Source organism: Phalacrocorax aristotelis, chromosome 5 (assembly GCF_949628215.1).
Source record: "Phalacrocorax aristotelis chromosome 5, bGulAri2.1, whole genome shotgun sequence".
Classification (NCBI taxonomy): Eukaryota; Metazoa; Chordata; class Aves; order Suliformes; family Phalacrocoracidae; genus Phalacrocorax; species Phalacrocorax aristotelis.
This window is the reverse complement of record NC_134280.1, coordinates 65,848,948-65,873,026: the sequence shown is the minus strand read 5'-3', so window position 1 is coordinate 65,873,026 and position 24,079 is coordinate 65,848,948. Positions and strand designations below refer to the sequence as shown.

At 40.8% G+C, this 24,079-nt stretch overlaps 1 protein-coding gene across 3 annotated transcripts in view; it reads left to right on the top strand.

Annotated features, from left to right (window-relative positions):
* Positions 1-277: 277 nt before the first annotated feature.
* The window catches only part of ANO5 (anoctamin 5), a 63,494-nt gene continuing 39,692 nt past the window's right edge, over positions 278-24,079 (top strand). For 2 of the 3 annotated variants that reach the window (XM_075094966.1, XM_075094965.1), the window contains exons 1-3: positions 278-449; positions 15,059-15,129; positions 21,821-21,868. In XM_075094966.1, the coding sequence (XP_074951067.1) occupies positions 389-449; positions 15,059-15,129; positions 21,821-21,868 (180 nt within the window). In that variant the 5' untranslated portion in view covers positions 278-388. The remainder of the gene's footprint in view (positions 450-15,058; positions 15,130-21,820; positions 21,869-24,079) is intronic. The other variant, XM_075094967.1, reaches the window with a different exon arrangement.

Here is a 24,079-nt window from a genome sequence, read left to right as displayed (position 1 = left end):
GCCACTAAAGGGGCGTGCAGACGCTCGGGATTTTAACCAGTGTTCACCCTTTGGATGGGTTCGCAGTTGGCCTTCCCTCATTTCTCTTTAGGTAGCGGAAAAGCGAAGGGTTTAATGAAGAGCCTACGGGAGGAGGGATCTCCCCTCACGGGGGAAGCAGCCGCCAGCGACCGGGCGCGGGCGACGGCCCCGCGCGGGGACCGCGCCCGAAGGGTGCCGGCCCCCGGTTTCCCCTCCCTCCCCCCGGTGCCCCCCTGCCGCGCCCCGCCTCTGCGGGCAGTGCGCATGTATGGGGCGGCCGCCCGGCCCCTGACTCACCCGCTCCGCTCCCATCCGTTCCCGGAGGCATCCCCCGCCGCGGGCGAGGAGCGGAGGGAAGGCGGCCGCCATGAATCGTTTGGGGAAGAAAGCGAACGAGACCCTCATCGAGATGGCTCTGTCCGCGGATGGTATGGGATGGCGGCGGGGCGGGGGGGGGGGGGGAGGATCGCGCTGTTCCGCCTCCCCCCGCGGTGAGGAGGGTGCTGCGGGCGCGGCCGGGGCTTCCTGCCCGCGTGGACTCGGTTCCCGTGGAAGCGTCGCGGGTGGGAGGCGGCGGGGCCGGGGCTGGCGGTGGGGGGTGCGGGGGGTCCTGGGGGGTCCGGGCCCGCCCCGGGTGCTGCAGGCTGGCGCCCGGGAGCTGGGGCTGGTCCCGCCGTTTATCCGCCGGCCTCCGCTGGAAACATCGGACCCGTTCGCTTGAGCCCGAGCGTGGCTTGATGGGCTCTTTCTGAACCCTAAATAATCCTTGAGCAAAATGGTTCCTATATCAGCACGTTGCTCAGATCGAACACTAAAGATAGCCCGTAATTTTTATTTTTAAACCCACTTCAAATGCAAAGCTTGCCTTCTCCCACCAGCAAACTTTAAGCCTTTCACAAAGCACCGCCTGGGCTCAGGCCGAGATGAGCTGCTGTCCCCCAAGGTTGTCGTGGCACGAAGGCGCAGAGCAGACCAGGTCACCCCGCCTCGGAAGGTGGGAGCAGCCCCTCTCCTGCCGGGCTCCCCCCGCCCCGGCGGCTTCGCGCAAGGCCTCGGCACCGGCGCAGCCGGTGGGTTGGTGTTGGGGCCTTGCTTTTTTTCCTTTGCGATAGGCAGGTTTCATGTCAGTATGTAATGTAACTGCTTATAATAAATGTGGTAATAGTGTGAGTTCATAAAATAACATGACGCAAGTGCTAAGTGTGTATTTATCAGTACCTCACCTGGCAACATGAATCAACAGTCGGATGTAAGGCAGTACCTTGATATTTTCAGAAAGGTTCTGAGGTACTTAATCACAAAAACGTTCACCTAGAAAAATTTCTTCATGGGATTTGTGCTTTGCCATCAGTCCTGGAAGTGAAGATCTTAAAGCAGGAAAGAACTACTAAGAGTTTGTGGGTTGGCTGCTCAGGTTGTGTGTCTTCCCTCACAGCTCGACTACGCTGTCTCTTTTAGGAAAACATATAGTGCCATTTTAAACACTTTGAGCACTGGTGTAAAAACCATGATTTTCAAAATATTTGAGTCTTGTTTCAGAGAGATATGACAGCAGCTGATGACTATGAAAATTATCCAAAAGAAGCTGTTTACAGTGACAGCAAGGAGCGGCGTCCAACTGCGGCGGGGCAGGCGTCTGCAGCAAGTGTCAGACGAGCGTTTGCCCGCTCTGCGAAAGCCCGGTGAAGCTGGCAGACTTGCTCAGGAACTGAAACAGATGGGTGTTGCAGCCTTTTGGCCAGCGATGTATTTCCAGAGTCTTGTGGGGAGGCCTGAGTCATTGCTCGTCCCGCTGCCTGTGAGCAACGCAGAGTGCTTAGGACTGAGCCGCTCTAACCTGCGGTTGTTCTTCTGAAGTAGCTTGAGACCAAAATATTTACAAAATAGACAACCATTTAGGGAATGATGTTAGAAGCTATGTTTGTAAACTTAATTCTGCAGCATTCAGTTTCCCCATGAGTGTCTTGTGGGTTTTTTTTATGGTCATAAACATCAAATATAAGGAGGTTTGAGGGGTTTCAGTGAACGAAGACAATTTAGTAGGTTTTACCATACAGTAGCACATAGCTATCCATACAAAATCTTCTTTTTTTAATCAAACACTTTTCTAAAAGAGAAACAAAATGAATATGGGTCAAAGTGAATAGATTTTTTTAAAGTTAATGTTAATTTCTTGTCCAAAAAATCTCTCAAGGATGAAAAAAAAATTTTAAAAAAATCTTTAAATGGTGGTTAAGGAAAGTGAATAGTCTGCATATATTGCCAGTGGGGCTTCTTGTAGATCTAAACGTCTGCTTTGTGCTTTTAAGGAACAGATAGCCTTTTAAGCAGGCTCCAAGCTTTAGATATCTGACATGCACAAGCAGGGGTCTGGGTGAGTCAGTAGGAACAAGGCAGAAGAAAAAACATCTACTTATTTTTCTTAAAGATGTGGTCATATTTGGATGGTACATGTGTGTGTAATTCTGGTTTACTACTGCATTTCATTAAACTTGAATGCTGCGGAACAGGTTGTGGGGGTGAAAAACCACTTAGCAGCAGCAGAAAGTTTAGCTTGCACAGTCTGTGTTTAGAGACCGTGAGCCAAAACTTCTACCTTGAAGGGAACTTTCTGGCTTCCTGTTGAATTACACCCGCGTGAGGTAATAACTTCCATTTTTGTGTGCGTGATTTTGCTTTCTCTTAGAGGATGTGTGGCATTTACCTCAAATATTTAAAAGCTAAGAAAAGTGAACTTGGAAAATCGGAACGTAAATATCAGAGGAAGAAGACCACAGTATGTTGCTAGGAATATTTCTTTATCTCTATTGTATCTTTCAGCATTTTTTTTCCAGCATGAACTGTTAATGCAGCAGTAGCTGTGTGTTGTGGGATATATCCCCAAGACTGTGGATCTTCTGGAAACTTGTGATTGGCTCCATGCCGTGATTTGAAATATGCTGCCATCATAAGCGTGGTTCCTTTTACAAAACTTGCAGGAGTCTGGTTTGAACTCAAAATGCTCTAAGGCTGATCTAAACACAAATGCTTACTTAGGTTGGCCATCACCTCCCTCGTGTTCCCTGAGAAAGGCAGGAAAACATGGGGAAAAGCTGATGGTGTGACTTGCAAATGGTGCTTGTGCCCGTGTGTCGGCGTCTCATAATGGCTCGGCATTCGGGGCCAAATACTGCTGTCATTTAATAGAATGATACTTTGCTTATTTAATCAAAATTATTATGATTCATGCTAGTAATATAAAATACAGGCCTCTGTTCAAAACTACATCTGTCTCTATTTACTGGAGCAATGTATGTAGTAATTTCTGTTCTATTTGTGGAAACGCTGAATGGGATATCGTGTTCCCACAGGGCTAAAGCAGAGGGTTTGTTACTGTGAAAGCTTTTTTAAAGATTATTCCTAGGTAATAAAATAAAAGCTCAGAGAAATTTAGATGTAGTTCAGAATATAAAAGGCAGGGGAGAAGATACTCCCTTGGGCCAACCAAGGTGTAGTTTCTGAGTGGAATTTCTTTACTGGCTGCAATGCGTCACTGTGGGGGCACAGTGTAAATACAGGTCTGTTATCGGAAGGTAGACCTTCTGTTCATGGAAAACTCCAGTTTGTAGTAGGAAAGCCTGCTTTTGGGAACCGATCCCAACAAATTGCATAATATCATCTTCTGTACATAATTTTATTTTTGTATACATGCTCTGGTGCTTTTAATGAGAAAATGAAAATGTCAAACCCATGCCACCACAGCTGCTAAGTACGGATTTTATCCAGAGGTCATGTCAGTTTAACCAAAAAAAAAAAAAAATGCCCTTGGACTGGTGACTGAGACTTATAAAACTTGTCTTTTAGATGAGGACCCTGCATGTGAGGCTGAAGTCACTTTTACACCCTCTCTCTGCAGCCCGGGGAGTGGCAAAGCAGAGCACCTCCAAAGGAGGGATCAGGAGTCTCTCGCATGCCTTCCTAACCCAGTGGCAATTATGTGGGAAGTTCAGGCCATGCTTTGGAGAGCTGGGAAGTACAGCTGAATTCCCTCAGGTAAACAACCGAGCCACCGTCCTGCCCGTTGCAGGTGAATACTGTTTAGCCTCTATTTAAAAAAGGGGTCTGCAGCTTCACCTTTTTGTTGAGAAAATGAAAGAAAATACTCTGCAGCGGTTTCTCCCTTGCTCGGATTCCAGGAGAAAGGGCTTAGTTCCAGCTGGGAGCAGAGGTTCCTGGCTTGGAATGTCAAATAAAGGCTAAGGAAGCAACTGAAACCCAACTGTAGTGTAAGGCAGCGAGCCGTTCTCTCTGTGTTTCCCTCCCAGGCAGTTTCCAGCTATGGGTCCTGTCTGGTGTGGCGTCCCATTCCGAGGTGTTTATTGGACTAATGGAAATGCAGGTTTCCAACTCATAGGGGTTTGATTTTATTTTTTTTTTTTTAATAACAATTTGACTTTGATTCTGAGGAAAATTCAAAATTTTGCAAGTCCACCTACAGCAGGAAAGTTTCCAGTCTTTGCTGCTGGTAAATGAAATTGTGCCCTAAGTATGGTGTCGCACCCAGGAAGGTTTTTATAAGTAATTCTCCCCAGCTTACAACCAAAATTCGAAGTTACTTTGCTTTTCAAGCTTTTACTTAACAGGTGCGTTAGTAGCATGCGTTGGGAACTGAAAGCTGTGTTGAAATGCAAGTTTTTGCATTCTGGAGAAGTGTCTGCAGAAATGAGCAACTGTATCATAAAATGGAAGGACACTTTAACATCCATGTAGAAATTATTAATAATTACAATGATGCAAGGAAAAGCTAGGATAAGATATAAGGGCACTACTGAAAATGTACTTTTTAAATCATGATGAGAACAGTAGGCAGATACTTTGGTTTTGTTGGGGGTTTTGGTTTGTTTTTTGTTTCTTATAAAACAACCCCTCCCCCGAAAAAAATTCCCAAAATGAAACAGATAACCAAACAATTGTCTTCATATTTAGTGCCTGTAAACTAATTAATGAGCTGTATATACACATGGAGGAGAAGTACAGTCACGTAGTATAAACATGTAATTAAGGTATAGGTAATGTAAAAATGTGGTGAGAGTTGCTGTGTCAGATGTCAAGTGGCAAGGTAATTGTGCAGTGAATTCTTCCACTAGTTTTTTATTGTTATCTGGGGGTTGAAGTGAAGAGCAGTGTAGTTGCCAGGTTGTGCTTCATTATCTAGCAGTAATTTCATTATATTTGGTAGTAGCTTTTCATGTGCGCATGTGTATAAATGCACAAAGGGGAAGGAGGATCCTCGTGTTGTATGGCTAGGGATGGTTCCTGCAGTTATAGTTATGGAAGGATTTTGAGGTGTCAGCTGTCTGCAGAAAGCTGAATAGTATGTCAGGAATTATTTATAGATTGAACATTGTATGGGGGAGGAGTTGACCGTAGGTTGGGACTTGGTAACTTGGGTTGTACTATAGAGATGCATGTTTTCCTATGAAGGGCCTCCTGCAAGAGCCTACAGCTGTTAAACCCATGATGCTCATTGCTTTAATCTTGATGCATGCCAAGAAAAGGTGTGCTAGCAGGCTGGTTAGCTGCTGCTGATAAAAAGGGTCAGAATAAGGCAGGACACCTGAACCAGTGCTGGAAACTTCATGTCTTGTGCAACTGTGCTGACATGCATTGTAAGCACTAATTACCTCTCTTAATGTAACATAATACAATTCTTAGCTTGCCTGTCTTGGTAGGCTAAGAGATGTAACGTGAAAATCCATGTGTAAGTGTAATTCTCCAGAACAGCTGAGAGAATACCTTAATTCCATACCTGCAATACTCATAATCCAGTAAAGGCTTCTGAATCTATTCCTGTGTTTCAGAACACGCCCATGTGTAAACGTGGATCACTCTTTCCACACGGCATCAAGGCAGAACTAGCGCGTATGCTCACACATTGTAGGCCTGCCTTCAGTATCTCTCTTTTTAGCCCTTCTTTTCGTCGCTGGTTCCTGCTAATGTAGGATTTCTGCTTTAGTTGTAACTGGTGCCCAAGAAAGGAGGAGAGAAATTGCGTTAGGTCTTGTTTGCACAGTTATAATCTAGAATTTTCAATAGATCCTGTAGATTAAAGGGTTATGGGATTTCTACTTTAGTTTTGCATTTGTAGTATAGTAGTCTCTTATGGGTCTGACCATTAAGAATAGACCAACATTTGATGTTATTTATGTTAAAAGACTTCATTCTAGGCTACTGTTTCAAATCAGACTTTCTTCCCAGTGCACGTGGATCACACATTTACACATAACAGTATAATACAAGCACCTCGTTATTTCATCTTGTTGGTTTGTCTGGGTCTTTTGGCACAGTCAGAGCCCTTTTCCACTGGTTCTCGGTCAGGACCAGCAGAGGTAGTGGAGTTCCAAATGCTGATCTTTTGGAAGTGAGAATGTCTTTGGGTGAAGTGTAGTCTTAAATCTGGAAATCTCAAGTGATCCCCTTGTCTTCCTTACCAGGCTCTTAAGGGTAAATGTGAAATTTGAGGCCTTTGGCAAGATAGCGGATCCCCAGCAAGCCGTGTGGGTAGGGCTTGTGATGCAGATGGCTGGCCTTTAATTTTCTGCACTAGCCCTAAATTAGAAAGGGCCCTGTGGTTTGTTTTTCAAAGAGGTTTTCTTAAGTATCAGGTAGGAAATCAGAGAGGCTATGTTTGCACAACTTAAAGTGTGCTGGAAATATACCATGCTAACGAGTCATGACCAGCAGACGTGGTTTTGAGGCCATTGGCAAGTTGGATGCCTTTGCGTACTTCAGTCCTGTTATCGCCTGGTGCTTGCGTGAAAGACTCCAAGTGATGGGAGCCATGGTCCGCTGCCCTGCTTATTTTCTTTACTGATAGGAACTGTTTCTCTCTGGGGTCAGTATATGAATTCCAGAGTTATTCCATCACCTTTGAAGTAATTTGGACTGAAAATGTTAAGTCTTGCAAACTCATACTTCAGGAAAAAAAAAAAAGGGACTTTTTATGAACAAGTCTTTCTATACTGGTATATTTTTTACGATGTTTAATATGAGAAAATGAAATGCTTGTCCTGGTGAATACAGAAGCAAAAATCTCAGTGACACATTTCATTGGAAGCATAACCAAAATAGTATTGAACTAGGCAGATCATGAGGATCAGAAGCAACAAAACATTGCAGATGAACTTGCCCATCTGACATGACATGTCCAGGCAGCACGAACCTGAGGAGTACTGCCAGAGGACAGTAAATTCGAGGTGTAGTTTTTTTATATGTTGCTTTTTACTTTCTTAATAAACATACGAGTCATGTATGTTCCTAGTTTATGTTAAACTTAGCCCAACCCTTTTCACTATTTCCCTGTTGTTAGTTCCCTGTTCACGTATTGCTTTTTTCTTAGAGTGTCTGTAGGAGACCTCCCATTCAAGGGTGGGAATGTGCTGTGTGTCCATAGAATGAACAGCACACTGGGCTCTCCACTATTGTGGAAAACTTGTGTATTGCAAATGCCTAAGGATATCGGAGATTGCATTGCTTCGGGGTTACATCAGTGATTTCAGTGGAAGATGGAGAAATGCATTAATGAATAATGCTGTAAGATTTTGAGTGTGCCTGTGGGAACGCTAGGAAAGCAAGTCAATACCTACCGCTTTCTGAAGTGCTTGTAATTCCCTTGGGCTGTGATGAAAAGCAGTACGACCATGACCCTTTCTTCATCTTTTCTTGAAGGAGATTTGAGTGCTCTTGGTACTTTCATACACATGCAAGGCCGTTGCCTGAGCTGTTTGTCTGCCTCTGCAGTCAGATAGTGCTGATGAGATCTGGCCCTGCCCATATAAATAGTCTAAGTGCAAACAAGCACCGCCATGAGTTCTTGGGAATTCTGCAGTCTGGTATTTTACCACTCTGCTCTTCTGAGGTTTATTTCCCATACTATTCCCCTTACTAACATGCATCTAAATGCTACACAACTTAAAAATACCTGTCTATCCATCTGTCACTGGTCTGGGCTTTCTTTTTTTAATTGCATTTGAACCTATTAATCAGTTGACGTATGTCGTTCTGCAAAATGATGCTACCTGAAAGGTGTAAGTGCTAACCTCAGTGCTCACAGCATGCTTTACATCTTGTCTGTGCTGGTATGTACAATACAGTAATGGTTGTTGACTTAACCCCCTTAAAATGCCTTTCAAGCTCTGTATTACAACACTATGCTTGTGGTTTTTTGGTAAAAACAGATTTACACAACTTCTTATTCTTTTTTTTTAACCCAGTACCTTTTAATCAAAAGGGAGGTTTTGTTTTATGGTTCTTTAACAAGAAGGCAGCTGAGTGTAAACCCCAGTTGTGATTTGAAATACCGTTTTACTATATTACAGATTAGAACTGAGGACTTCATGCCTTTTCCAAATGCTGAATGGGAGTTTCTTACTGTTAGGAACAGATTTCTCTTCTGCATATTTATCCCTATATGAAATACTGATGTTTTTTCTTTTACTTTCTTTGTGTCAATAAATACCTGTTCCCTGAAATTGCTTGTTTAATAATTACACACATGCTGAAAATAAATATGTCCATGAAGCAGACTATGCTTGAATGCAGTCTCATTTTCTAAGGGAATCATAAGCTATTTTAAAATGTTCCCAATAAGTTTTCTTGGATTTAGTGAGAATGTAATGTTTTCATTGTTAAGGAATAGTTTTAAATTTTTAGGAGCAGCGCCGAGCGTGCATAAACTACCACTGCAAGCATAATTTTGAGACGGAATCTTTGGTTCAGCAGTGCAGCTGTTACTCATCACGTGATGCCAGGGGAAGTGATAACGTGTTACTTGCTCAGGACTCAGTGTACTGGGTGGGTCCTCAGTTCCCCATGGCAACTCCATCATCCAGCTCTGGGAGGATATGCTCAATATACACATCAGTGTAGTTAACAAGTAATTTTAAAGCCATGTTTTTCTTAGATATGGAAGCCCTTACAATAGTCATTATGAAGCTTATTTGGAATGAGTGACCTTGCTCTGGAGAGGTCTTTGTTCAGTATGCATTTTTGTTAGTGACTCAGTGCTGAATCAGATATCAAAAGTTTCTATCAAAAAAAATTTATATCAAAGATAGAAATCAGTCAGAGTAGGTCCCGCTACAGCAGGAATCCCATGGTGATCTTTTGGGAGCAAAGGACGCAGTACTGTAAACAGCGCATTGATGTAGTGATAAATAGTCATGCTTTAAATTGAATTCTCTTTCTGTCAGGCAGGCCAGGTTATTGAATAATGGCAGGGCTTTATTAAGACTGTAACATCTAGGAATAAAATTTTCTTTCATTGCTTGATAGGAATGAATATTAGGAAGTTTCTTCATCATGTAAAGTAGCTACCTCATAACAGCTGAGGTGTAAGTTTGGGCGGTTGTGTTTGGGCTTTTTGTGGTGGTTTCTTTTGTTTGTTTATTTTGGGTTTTTTTGTTTTCTTTTTTCCTCGTTTTTCTTTTAAATGTTCCTTTTTCCTTGTACCTTCAAAAATTGAAACTGACCTGCTGAAGGCATCAGACATAGACAGAACAGCACGGCAGTATTTTGGAAATAATGCTGAAAGTAATAGCAGTACCAGCAGTAATACTGTCTTATGGTGGCTAAAGAATAAACAGTTTGTCACACCTGCCTGAGAATCCTGGCTCTGACACTGCCTTTGGAATAGCTCTGTCGGAGGTCTTAGGTGTGCAAGTACAGATGATTTTTCTGGTTTCAGTAGCAAAATAAAAATTTTGATCCCTGAAACTGCCTATTTAGCTGCTATTTGGCTTTAGAGGCACCTAATACATGAAGTTTTTTACTGGCAGAAAGACATCTACCAAGAGCTTTACTTGGTGTAGATGAATCAGGGTGACAGTAGTTGAAAGAATGGAAAACTTAAAATCCTCCTCTTGCTCAGTTTCTGAGACAAAGCTGCTCTGAGCTGTGCCAGACTGGAGCATCTACACCAGCTGCTCTGTGCCTGGCTGTACCGTGAGTGCACCATCCTCGGCAAAGCTTTTATTTCTTTCCATCTGCTGGCAGACCCCAGCTTACCTAAGGGTGCTGGAGTGACATAGATCATCATCCTCCCGCAAAATTGCTGGTATTAGAAAGGTACTGTTCAAGATGCTAGAGCATCCCGGGCTGTGCCTGTGCTAGCAATTAGAAAAGCCAAGGATTTTTTCATTAGCCTAGAGGACATGTAGCACATTCCAGGCACGTCCCTACGGATAAACCTCTTTCTTCCCCAGGCAGTACAGACTTCTCCAGAGACCAGAACTTGGCCTGCGGTGTCCTCCAGGGTGTGCTTCTGCTCGGTTGGATAGTTGGGAAGCCAACAACCATTCCACAAAGTGCGCTAATAATTGAGTGAGCAGTCCTGTGGTTGGGCCCGTGTCCTGGACTTTTTATTTTCCTAGTTCCAGGACATGGCCTGTGATGGGTTGCCCTTCTCCTGGATGGTGTGCAGCTTGTTTTTGTTGCAGAGGGATGCATCACTAGTCCTGTGGCATGATTGAGTGATGCTGCTTACCTCACTCCAGCTATCAGAAAATAGGGGGCTACAGGAGACCCCGCTTTACAACAGCATCCTGACTTTTTCTGCAACAGCTCTGAATACGCTTATTTGTGTTTTATGAAGGTTAATATAAATGAAATTAAACAGCACTTGTCAAAATAAACAATTTATTTTGAGCTTGTTTTCTTGCAGGTGACTTTAATTTTTTATTTTATAATGCCTGTGTTACTATTGTAGTCATCAAAGACCATTTTCCCCTTTCTGCCATACTGTTGTGTAAAGGGTAAATAGGTCGTCCATGCTGTCTCCCATCCATTTATCTGATTTTAAATACATGACGGCCAGTCATACTTCAGTAGCTTGGTGTGCCAGTTCTGTGAATTGTAGCTGCAGCAGGGCCGTTGAAAGACTGAGTGTGTTGGCATCTAGACTACTAAGGGTTTTCATCTTTCATCATGGAAGGAATAGGAAGGTTTTGAAGGACAACTTTTTGATTCCTGAAATACTAATCATATTACACCACTTCTTTTAACCATTAGGTCCAGATGTGGAATTAAATTAATTTTATTGTTTTCCTAAAACGTCAGTTTTGCCATGTAGAAAAAGAAAGTGAATCAGGCACTGTGAACAAAGTTAAACTATTGTAGAATGACTAATCATTTTATGACACAAGAAGCTATTTTTCATGCTTGTTACAGAAATTGTAAGATTGCACTAATAAAAATACCCTTTTTTTAATGGAATAAACTTCTTGCATGTCAAGAGGCGAAATCAGTCTTGATTATGTTCTCCAGTCTTCAGTTCTGAATGTTGATTTCAATGAGCTGTTTTGGAGTTACTGTTGATCTGATCATCCGGGTCTGTAACTGAAATAGAAACGGTCTGTAATTCTTAGGGGTGGCATACTGAAAGCTTATAAGTAGGTTGCCCTGTGGTAGGGTGTAGCTTGGGACAGCGTATGTTAATACTGCAAAATTATAGGCCACGTGAAGCTCTCTTATTTCCAATAATGTGCAAACTCCCAAGACACCTATGTTTAAGGAGTTACAAATAGCTGTGCGAAGAGCTACAAGGTTGTTGGAGACGATGGTTACATAGGGAAAGAGGTATTTCTTTCAGATGGGATATGTGCATGCCCATGAAAGGCCAATGATTTGAATAAATACTAAAATGATATATGTTTGGAACAATTTTAGTGGTTTCCAATAGTCATAGTGTGGTTCTGGGATTAATTTTGAACAAAAAATTTGCAAGGAGTGACTGCAATTTGTACAAACAAATTTTGTCTTGAAGGGACACTTATGTTTAGTAGGTGTCCTCATTCGTTGTTCTTGGTGTGCAGGCTTTTCTAGATCTCTTTACCTGGAGAGTAGAGCATGTAGCATTGAAGAACAAAGCCGTTCCCTTAAATATGATGTTTTTATCAGAATATTATTGTCTTACTTCATATTTAGATACAAAGTTGTAATTTCTTGAAGAATTTTAAAGGCATTTTCTTGGCTAGCAGAAATTATTATTGTCCCCCTTGCTGCAGAAGGGAAAAGTGACATCCGTGTTTGTGTTGCTGGATAAGGTGCCTGGACAAAAAGGTGAATGTTGGTGTTTCAAGAGGAACCTGCTCTGTGCTTTCTGTCTAGGCCAGAGTCTCTTGTTTCCAGGGCTTGTTCTTTTGTTCGGATATAGTGGCTGTATCGTAAAGATAGAGGAGAATTTTTCAGTGGGTTCATGTTAAAAGTGGATTTTGCTTCTGGTTCTTACTGAAGTGTTTTTTCCTTTTAAAGATGACATTGTGGTTCTCACCAAGTTCAAGCCATCGTGGTCAGAAGGTATTGTACTAACGGGCATTACGCCATCCTCCCTTTTGTGTGTGTCCTCTGTCCTGTTTTTTTTTCTGCTGAGAGTCTCTTAGAAGTCAGACCTAAGTTTATATGAGTCATTGATACCACATATGAGCCAAGCCTTTTGCAACGTCATTTACAAGTCATTTTTTAGCTGTCTGTGGGCAGCTTTCTTGGTTAATAACTAATTGGGCATCTCCATTCCTGGTGCTTGTTGCAGTTCTGCATTGTGGTTCCCTTATTCCTTCCTTCGTGACTTGGACGTGCATTTCTTACGCTGCTTAGGAACCTGTCTGTGTGTTTTTCAAGGATTGAATGTATTAAGTATGTCGTACTTCTTAGTTAATGTATGTTTTGCATTCTCTTTCTGCCGCCTTGTGTGCCATACCAGGGTTATTCAGTTTTATTCCCCTGGATCAGAGATACCAAGAGGATTTCCTTTCCCAAGTTGCATGAGTAATCACCTACGGTACTGGGAGAACATTTTAAATGTGGAATTCTGAATCGTGCTGGTTCCTGAGGTTAAACTTTCACAACTACAGAAGGAATAATCCAGAAAAAACAAACACCAAGGTGGCTGTTGTAGGCCGTGGAATCAGTTCAAGTCCTCTCAGCAGCATAGGCAAATTGAATGTTTGCTCCAGGGACGAGGTGCCAGGCTGCTCCTGCCACGGAGGGTTGTGTGACCAGCTGTTTGGGCTGTCTGCTCCTGGGCTCGCTACCTTCAGCCAAAGCTGCAGCAGCCACCTGCTTCCCGGGGCTGTAGGCAGAGCGGGCAGCAGAGCGTGATGGTGATCATCCCTTTCTTTCATCAGGCAGTGGTCTGCTGTCCTGGGCAGCTGCCAAGCTTGCATATGCTCAGAGCCAGCCCTGTTTGAAGGTAGACCCTCTGCTTATGAATATTCTTGCAGAAGCATTTTCTCAAGTAAGTTAATCTGAATATTTTGGTAGTTGTTTTTTGATTCAAGACTTCTGTGTTCTTATGATATTCTCCCATTATGTGCCATTTGTTTCTCATACATGTTGAACGCGTGTGCTGTGTTGGGAAGTGAAGTGAATTCAATTCTGTGCTGAAGCTGTTCTGTAAACCTCTTCTGTTTTTGATGGTCTGCCTTTCAGCGTAGTGCCTGTAGCATTTCTGATACGCTTGGGTAGGCAGAATGATCCCAAATTACGTATCTCCACACTAACTTTTTAGAGGTGCCTTAACACTGGTCTCCCAACTTGTACCAGTAAATGCAAACACCCTTCTACAGGTGCATAAATAAAACTTGAGTGTTCAAATTGTATCAACTAATATAGATTTTTCAGACATAGTTTGCTTTAGCAAAATAGCATGCAAGACTTTGAATGTCTTAGCATGCAGAAACTTCATTATATATTATATACCATTATGTACTATTGCTCAGTTTCTCATCACATCAGTTATGTGTTTTCAGTAGTTATAAATTACAGAGACCTTTTTCTGTAAGTGAACTTAGAAATAGCTTGAGAGCACTTTGTTTCCTCTAATTTTTTTCTTTTGTCTGAGTAGCTTATTACGGGTTTTAGGAAACCCATTTTTTATCCTGCCTGGATGCAGTTCTGACATCAAATATTTGCAGGTTACAAAAAAAAAAAAAGAAAAAAGTAGGCTGGTTTTATTGGTAGGACTAATCTAGCCCTAGTTGTCGTATGACAGTGGTTCAGTCTAAGCTGAGCTAGTCAGTCTGTCTAGTTTAAGCTGTACCCATCAATACTTCCTTGCTGTTTGTTATGTTTATCCTTTTCCATTGGTGGTGGAATTATTTAGATGCCTGATTTAGGAGACTGGTCTGTCTGTCTAATCAGCAGAGAGATGGTGGTTTACAAAAGCTTCTTGGAGCAGGAGCCTGGCTTATGGGCTCTGAATTGTTCTCCAGAGGGAATTGTTGACAGAGTAGGTTCAGAGCCACAAACTCAGTAAAGTCTCAGTATGACTTGGGGGTCTGAAGATATATTCAGTGTGATTTTTCCCTATAATGTTAACATTTCGGTAACAGTGTCCTTGGTGGACTGACTATATTTGTGGGAAAGTCACGTCAGAGTTCAATACAGTTGTTAAAATGAAGGTGATTTTCTTTTGGGGTGGGTTTTAAAAAAAACACAACAAAAACAACTAAAAAAACCACCAAACAAAAAACAAAGAAGCTTGGTAATTAAAGTTGATATTACTGTTCTTGATCCTGTCATCATATCTCCATTATGTGGGCATCTGTAATCTTGAGGTTATGTACCATTAATCCCTTAGCAACAAAACCCAAAAACTCCGTTTTTAACAAGCAACCCCAGAGATAATTGAACTTTCGTAACTGAGGCAGCGAAGCTCCAGGTGTGAGACTCTCATAGGCGGTCACCTATCAAACATTTGAGACAAGAAAGAATTTTATCTCGTCAGTATGTGATGCTGACAGATTTTTGTTTGTCACCTTTAAAAATGTGTTTCTATGACCGCAAGGCTACAACCGGGTAGTAAAGACTGAGCATGTTGTGTCTTGCAGTGTTTTTTCCCTTCAAAGAACCATTCTTGAAGATTCCATGTAGCTGAGTATTATTTTTCCAGATTTTGCTTGTTGATAGTTTAGTGCCTTCAAGCTTCAATTCATTTTCAGATACAATCGTATTTTAAAATAAGGAATGTATTTATGTGACTCTTTCTTTCAATGTTCCTTAGGGGAAGAATGCAATGGACCTTTATGTGAAACTGTTTCAACTACAGGATCAGAAGTCCCAAGCAGCTCTGAGGTAAGGTCCAGTACAGATGGTACTAACCCACTTTTGGTAGGAAGAAAGACAAACAGTTGCTGTGAAAGAGAGAATTAGTTTTAAAAAGAATATTTTTTACATTGTCTTATATCTCCTTTTTTATCCATGTAAACATTTTTTTCCTCTAGTGTTCTGAAGGAGCAAAACCATGAAAGTAACAGTGATATGCACTGAGTCTTAAAAGAGACTTAGAAGTGTTAGTGCTACAGCACGGTAGTCATAGAAAACAACATGGGCTTTCCAGCATCAGTCTTGAAATGAGAATCACATGGTCATGTAATGTTTTGGCAATTGGAAAAACATAATGCTTCTGTACAAACCCAACGCTTGGTTTTATGCTGCGTATTACATTGCTGGCTTGATAGGGGAGTCAGGGCACTCTTGCGTTCTCTGCTCAAGGAACTTTTTGACAGCGCAGCAAGGTTTATGAGAAAGCAAATGAAGATTTGCGTTAGAAGAATGCCTCTTCTTTGCAATGTGTGCAATCCAAATAGCATCGCCAGGTCTTCGTTTTTTCACACTACCTTATTGCTTAATATGTACGGTACAGAATAGCTTAAATAACTGAATAGTAACTACACACCACTTTAAGAAACAGATTCAATAAGAATATTGAAAATATGCATTCTTGAAATTTGTATTTTATGTTAATGTCTATTGTCCGATTTCTTTGTGATGGTAATTACATGCTTAGAGAATTATAGGAAGAGCTTTAGATAGGAAAAGAAAGTGTTGCTCTATCAGAGTCTCATACTTGCCATGAGCACTCATTAGAAATTGTGTCTACTGAATTGAGCGTTGGAAAACTGTAGTTGTTCTGTTGAATTTCTTAAGAGTAAAACATATCCTCACCTACCTCTAAGAGGCAAATTTGGAGATGGTCCTGTGAAGACAGAAGTGCTTCCTAGATGACACAGATCTGCAGTGCATGCAACCATATCATATAAATGTTTTCATAAATCTGCCAGTTCCATCTTAAAAAATGGTTTGTATGTTCGCCCTGCTACTTTCTCAATCTGTTATAGGCGTTGTAGCAATCTTCTACTCCAGGACAACTTTCAGTGAACAGCCATATCAAATACTTCATTGAACCATGGGCAGATACAATCTCAAATTACAGCATATGAATCATCATACTGTGATAAGCCTCAGAGTCTGAAGTTAGCTGATTCTGGGTTCTTCTTGAGTGTGTCTGAGTAGATGAAGATGATCTATTTCATCAAAACCTGAAAGAACTCACTTGATGACTTACTATGTAGGAAAGAGCAGGAAACATGGGGGAAACGGTACAACGCTTGTGCCATATGTGTAGAGACGTGGGATTTGAACCTTGTTTGAAGTGTGAAAGTTTCATGGTAGGGTGGGAAAGGAGGCTTTGATCCTCAGCACTTCCTTGTCTGGGAGGAAGTCTCCATGTGAAAAATATATCTGGTTACCTTCTCAAAAACCTCTTGTTGATAACTTCATGCTGCCTTTCCTCTTGTTTTCTACTTCTGCGTGTTCCTTACGTAATTATTTTTCTTCATAATTTGTTCTTAAATATCACAAAGTCTTGCCATATTAGCAATATTAGTCCATAGTTGACATGACGACTGAGGTTTTTTGTTTTGTTATTTTCCTCTCTCCTTCTAAGAAGAGACAGCTTATTTGGCTTTAGGTAGTTTGTTTTTCTGGATCACCTGGTTATCTGATCTTTGCTTACATTTAAATTAGTACTTGTCTGTATTTTGCGTTATCCTACCCCATGTCCCCTAATACTGTCTCATTTATCTGATTTTTGCTTTTTATGCATTAACCAGACATAAAGTTACTGAGTTACTCTTAATCTTCTTGCACAGTTTCACGCTCTTATCAGCCATGACAGGCTTAGTTCTTGATGATGAATGTTGTAGATATTCAGGTTAAGTTTATCCTTACAGCTTTTCCGTTAATTCATTCCAACAGTAAGATAGCCCTGATTTTTTTTTAATTTTTTTTTTAAATGTAATGCTAATCCCTTATCTTCATGTGTTGTCACAGCTTCAGTTTTCTATGAACTGGAAGAATTCCTTTTCCCTCAGTTCTTCGCTAGGCTGCCTGTTGTCATCCTTGATGCATTCCCGCAGGAACTGAGCAGGGTTGTCTGTCCTGTCATGAAGGACCAGCCAGGCTTCTTCCTCTTTTCACCAAGACCGTTTTGAGCTCAGGTCAACGTGCTGTGTTCTTGTTTTGACAGATAGCACATTCCTCTATTTTATAATTTACTCTGGTGACAGGTTGGTAACTTTCTTGTTACTTAACGATGTACTTAACTTTCTTCCTGCAATTGGAAAATACGAACGCTTGGAAGTCTTAAAACAATTTGAGTCAGGTAATTTTAAAATAGAAATAGAATTCATTCATAAAAAGACCATTGGGAAAGAGTTAAATGAATTTACATTCAGGTCACAACTTCATTATGCTTGGGCTGTCTTTTCTTTTGGAAGAGAAGAAATGTAACATACAATAACAGTATGCTTCTGCTCAGCAGTAGGGAGAAAAAGCTACAGCCTTATTGTTGACTTAGCAACAGAGGAGGGGAAAAAAGAAAAGAAATCTCTATTCAGATATTTAGAGCAGAAAACATTACCTATGCATAATTCAGTGGCATTTTTTCTTCTTTTGTAATCTATAAAAGAATACAGGATTTGTACATAACGAGTGGTGCAAGTAAAACAAAAATGAAGGTGAAAAATAGTCTGTAGTGAAGCCTGCCAACATATATACAAAAGTCAGATGAAGTCCAGGAGTCAAAAAGCAATTGATTCTCCAATCAATGGTGCATTTGGTCCTTCCTAAAAATTTTGCATTTGTGCTCTAATCCACTGCTGCTTCCCTACTTTTACCCCATTTTTTCCTTTTATCTGCTTCTTGTTGAGCCTCCTTTTTTTCCTTTTTAATCTCCCACAAAGACAAAAGGAACAGGATCACTTGGAGTTCAATAGGTTTTCATATTACAAGCCTTCTAGCATGCATCATTTCTAGATGTTTTGTTATGCAGGGAGGCAAGGAGATGGTTTCCAGCAGAGAGCAGACTGGAGAAGGAAAAAAATGGATATGATAGGGATATTTCCAAATAGGTGTTGCAATGGGGACTGCTTCAGATGATATCATTGTTAAATCAGTAATTCACAGGCAGCCACTTCTGTTAGGGGTAGGCAGCTGTCCTGATTGACCCTCTATGTAGAATCTACCTGAATCAGTCTTTATGGAGTTCCTGTTCCAAGAAATACATAAAAGCCTCTGAAAATCCTTTCAAGCAGATTGGACATATGAATGAAATAAAACCTGAGAATCTGGTTTTCCTCTGTCCTTTATATTTATGCAGCAAGAGAGCTAGAAAAACACCTAATGGAACGATTCTGTTTTGGTAGCACGGCGCGCCTCTGTTCAGTGATTATTAGTTGCTCAAGTGCAAAGTAAATGAGGATGAGGCCCACGGACAAAATAGAGTTCCTATTCTTAGGAGGGAAGAAGGTCAGTTAAATAATTCAAGATTGTTAAGAAAGGTTAAAAAATGGAATTTATATTACATTTCCTGATAGTAAAATTTTAGGCCATTCAAGTGGGATCATTGTAAAATCAGTACAGACTTTATGGAAGATTGAATCGCTAACTAGTTTGTCCTTTATCGACATCTGTAGGAGTGGTACACTGAGGACTATTTGTCTGTCTGCTATTCCAGCTAAGTAGTACAAAGTCACCTAAAACATTTGCTTTGTATGTATGTGGACCCTGAGTCTCTTACCCTCATAAAAGGCAGGTGGTTGCACTATTCTCTGAGTAGAGCTGCAGGATTGTGCCCTGTTCTAGCTGTGAGAAGGTAGGAATCGATTTTGCACAGTTCTACATGAAATTTTTTCACCTTTCCTGTTAATTTCACACTAATGAAATGCTCACGAAAAAATCCTGTTAATCAGAATTTTCCATATGGTAATGTGACCATGAGAAAATATGAGAACAAGCAGTCTTTATTTGAACCAGGTTAGCAGAAGTAAATTGGCAGAGCTCCATCAGATGTATTAAAGCAGTGCATTTTACCAAAATTAGGGCTGTGACACACAGATAATTTTCTTTGAGAGTAGCAGGTGCTGCAGGTTTTCTAAATTAATTGTTTTTTTTCTCCTGAAGAAAAACCATGATAACGTACATTACTTTTCATGGTTGTTCATTTTTCAGTTCAGACCAGTGGGTTTTCAAGTAGAGAAAAACTTAAAATATCAGTATTAGTACTGTGAAGGCAGACCAGATCCGTTTCAAAATCTAGAAGGAATTACAAAAAGGACTACAAAACACAGTCTGAAGAATATTTTGGGGAGAGAGTGAGTGCACTAAAGACTTACGTGAGTGGATTCCAAAGTCTGAAGGGCCAGCCCAGCACTGCTGCCACCACTGCCAACCTTCGTTATTCCTGGCTTACATATGAAGATGGACTGTCTGAGTGTTTCTGACAGCACTGTTTAGTTCCTGTTTTGGGGGGTCATGTGCTGTCAAGATTGGAGCCCCTTTGTGCTGTACATAGACTGTGGCATATAACGAAAAAGTGATGTCTCTCTACAAGAGCTCTTCCATTTTAAATGTGCAGGAAAGGGTATGTTGACTGTCACCAGCTTTACAATACTTAACCCCCATGACTTGAGCTAATTAATCAGGCACTTGTATTGAGAGCAGGGTCAGTCCCTAGTTTAGCAGGAAAGCATTTCTCAAAGCGCATGGGAATGGAAAAAGGGTTTTTAGGAGCTGGGCTCTGTCAGCTGTGTGGCTTCATCCTGCAGTTAAGTGTTTCACTAAATGCATTAAGATTTGTCTCGGAGTGAGGCAGTGTGGGCAGCATATGAGGGCCAGTGGGTAGCTAAAACCCGTATTTACATCTAGTCGTGGAGGAGGTGGGAGGAGCACAGGACGGAGAGGTGGAAGAAAAGAAGATGGAAGGGGACCAGCTTGGACGGGGAGGGCAAGTGTGCAGTGGAGAGGTCAGGAGCCATAGGGCAGCAACGCAAAGCAAGGCCGCGCTCTTACTGTTGTCAGATTTCTACCGTACTTTACATGGCAGATGTTTTCAGTGTATAATTGGAGAAAAACGTTCTGCTTAAGCATCTCAGCCCTTATTTCTCTACAAATAGCGCAGTTTTTCCTGTAGCATCAGTGTTGTGGGGATTAGACCTCTAAACCCAGTTCAGGCTATCTTAGGGGAAGAGCACTGTGCAGCTATTTATATTTGCGCTGCTTCTCATGGGGATTCCTTGGCAAAAAAACAGACTGATCCTTCTGTGTCTGAATTCTGAAAAAGACATTTGTATCTTATTAGATAAGCAAATACCTAGATGGCATCATTAAGAAAGGATGTACAGATGTGTGTAGATATTACTTGCAATGTAAACAGGAAGAAAAATAATGTGTTTGTTTCACAGAATTATGGGAATGGGCCTGTGGGGTTTCTGTCAAGTGAAATTGTAATAAAAGCAAAAAATATTAATTTCTAATTTCAAGAATCATAGACAGTACTTTATGAAAATGGGATTTTGAGAAATACACTTTTTGAAGTATTACAACTCTAAACAAATAAATGGTGATACAATAATGAAATGAAGTTAGTATTCTGGTTCTGTTCAAAGTTAATTTAATGCCACAGAGAACTGTCACATTTTCATAAGGCGCTTACACTATTTGCTTGCAGAGTTTAAACCTGTCTAGGATTTGTTTTCAGAAGGAAAACAAAAGAACAGTATGAGAAATTATTGACTAACAGAATTCGGTACTGTAAACCGTTATTCATACTGGTAGCAAAGCCTGGTCTCAAAACCCCTCGCTTACGCAATCACACAGTTGTGGGTCAGTACCCCGGATGGCTTATGAAGATGTCTTTGTAAGATGGCTGCGCTCTGCAGAGTCCTCTGCTGTTGGCATTTCTGTCATCCCTGAGTGGAGTGTGGCCAGACGACATTGCAGCACCCTCCAGGCTCACATACAGGAAAATAATGAGCACCCAGATACTGTACAATTAAAATCAAGGTAGGGCCTCGCCAGGCAGGGGATCAGAACTGGAAGCTGGGAAGCCATCACTAGTCCCATTAAGCGTAACAACTACACTTACTGATACCAATTTGCCTTGTCTACACTATGAGATTAATGATTTGTCTCCTCGCGTTTGTCTTCCTTCGGTTCACATGGAGTAATTCCAGTTTGTCCTGAAAAAATAGTAAAGGCTGTCACGTTTGTTCTGATTGCAAGTGCAGCCGTCTATGCTATGTACATTTTCTCTCTTTGATATTAAAATAATAAAAAGTGTTGTTAAAAGTTGTTCCTTATCAGCTTGTAAACAGAAATCTGTGCCAAGTTGTTTAGAACTCATTTGTTATAATGGAAGTGCGGAGGAGTACTGTATGGCTTTTATTAAAAGTTATTAATATTTAAAAACGAGTTTGGGCCATGTAAAAGGTGGTGGTGTAGGATAGAGACCCAGTTCATCTGGGGAAGTAAAGGTTTGTTTAAACTTTGACTATCTAGGCTGAAAATCCAACTATCACTCAGAACAGCTTTTCAGCAACTTAAACCAGAAACTGTACCATTTTTTCTGAAATAGCCTGATTTTTTTAAAGCATCCTTTGCATCATCGCTAATAACATTGTTTTTCCCGTGATGCCACTGGCAGGGCCTAAACAGCACTGAGACTACTTTACTCATCCCTGAACATCATGTGGTAAGCAGTAAGCAATATTCATGCTTCCTTGCATGAATTTGTGTGGCGTCTTCTATTACCGTATGCCAAGGGGTCCCTCACCAGAAAATTTTCCAGTTTCAAGGAAGCCATCCTTCCAAAATGAATTGGTTTTTTTTCTAGCATATAAAAATGAATGTGGTTTTGAGTTTATTGCTAGTGATGGCTTAATTGATAAAATCAAGCAAATCGAAAGGATAATAGATAAAATTGAAAAGTTAAGTGTTGGTGGAGTAAACTGGAAAGTTTGCTTTTTTATCATTGTTTTGGTTTGATGGGCTATAGGACATATTCTGACTATGGTGTTATTAACAAATGTGGGATTTCTTTTTATCATAATAATCTGGAGGGCTCCCTGAGTCAGCATGATACTTGAAAATGTTTTAAAGACCAAGAAGCAAACACTGACACCATTTGAAATGTGTTGCCTTTTTTTTTTTTTCTTATTGTAGTAAGTAATAAGGAAAAGCTCAAAATTTCCTCTTACTGAAATTCACAGGCAAGATAATGGTGTTAATTGTCAAATATATCAGAAAACGTAAAATAACTATTATTCTTCTATGGAGAAAAAAATTTAAAAAATCTCGTTTAAGATAACTGAAGAAGTACATGCTGAGATGTATCAAAATTGTCTGCTTGCTTACATTGGGCTCTGGTGTCTTACATTAACACATAAGCTCTCTTAGTATATTTTTTTATTTTCCTTTGTTCTGTGCTTGTTTAATGTGTTCTTTTATCCAGAGAGGCTTTTTCTGCGCATTTAAATTTTAGTGCAAACATCTTGGTGTCTTAAACTGCTTTGAAATGCATGTTTTCAAGCTTTCAGACTTTAACAGGGTTCAAAACTGAAACACAAGCGTGGTAAGAGTGCAAAAAGTAGCTTGCAAGAAATACGTGGGGTTTTGTGTTTCTTTGAATGGGAAAGGTTGTAGTTTCATGTGCAGCTTTGTAGCCAGCATGAAGCATAACTGGAAATCGGGATGTGTGGTGTTAAGAATGTTGTTAACACACTACTTTGAAGTGGGTAAGCACTTCAGTTGCATGGATTCCTCCAGGGAAGAATATTGAAGAGAACTTCATGCTAAGGGGATCTCTGGTATAATGGGAACTGAGTTCACTGTGCATAAACCAGGATTTTGCCTTTTTCATTTGCAGCAGAGAGTGCCTGTATATTTTCATATGTTGTGGAAATGCATTTCCAGGAGCTTTTTGCTTGTGGAAATAAATTTTGCTGAATGGTTATATTTAGCACAGCAGCACTTTAATCAGCATGTTTCTCCTGTAGCTGTAAGCATGTTTAATTCTGTCAAAAGACGGGTGTATAAATATTCTGTGTGAACTGGGGATCTAAGTAAGAGTCATAATTTTGTTTTTAAGCCACTGAATGTTTCCTACCCTTGCAGTTACGGAGGCTTTTCTTGTATTTTGATTCAGCTTTCAAACCCTAATATTTTTGTCTATTTCTGCATTCTGAACATTTTCCTGCAGGGGATTGTTAATTCATAAATTTACTAATTGCTTTGTAATATAGTTATTTTGGTCTGTTATATTGTCTGTGATAAAAACTGATTTGCCTGTATGATTATCAAAGGTATGCAGTAAATAAATATTTGGCTTGTAGATGGTATCTGGTAAGCAAGCAAAATGTTGCAAATCAATGTTATTTTGTAATTTCAGGCAGTTTTCTTGTCTGTTAATGTAGGACTCTGTTAATATAACTTCTGGATGTGCTGGTGGGGATCATGTTACTGGTGTAACTTCTCAGGATAGCCATTAAATCATAGCCAGAGATTCTTCACTATGCTATAATGCTAATAAAGCTAATGTATTGGGTTCCTCCATCGCAGATTAGTGTTGGTTACTGCTTTGTTACTTAAATTGCTGCTCTAAGCCATCTTCCCACTTCGAGATACGAAAAGCAGAAGGTGAAGGACGCAGAGGTCTGAACCCACAGTCCCAACTCTGCGAGGCTGGACACTTGTGAAACCTTAAACTCTGGGGAGTTGAATGTGGGCCCCTAAAACTTGCAGGTTTCCGACTGAATATTAATCTGAAAAGTATTGCTCTAAGCCAAGCTCCTCTGTCTTTGAAGTACAGATGTGGAGAGGGCTAGGATATTTAGCAGCGATGTGTATTTGAGAAAGCTCGGTTGCCTCCAAGGAGAGAGATGTGCTAAGTGGCCTGTAAGGACAT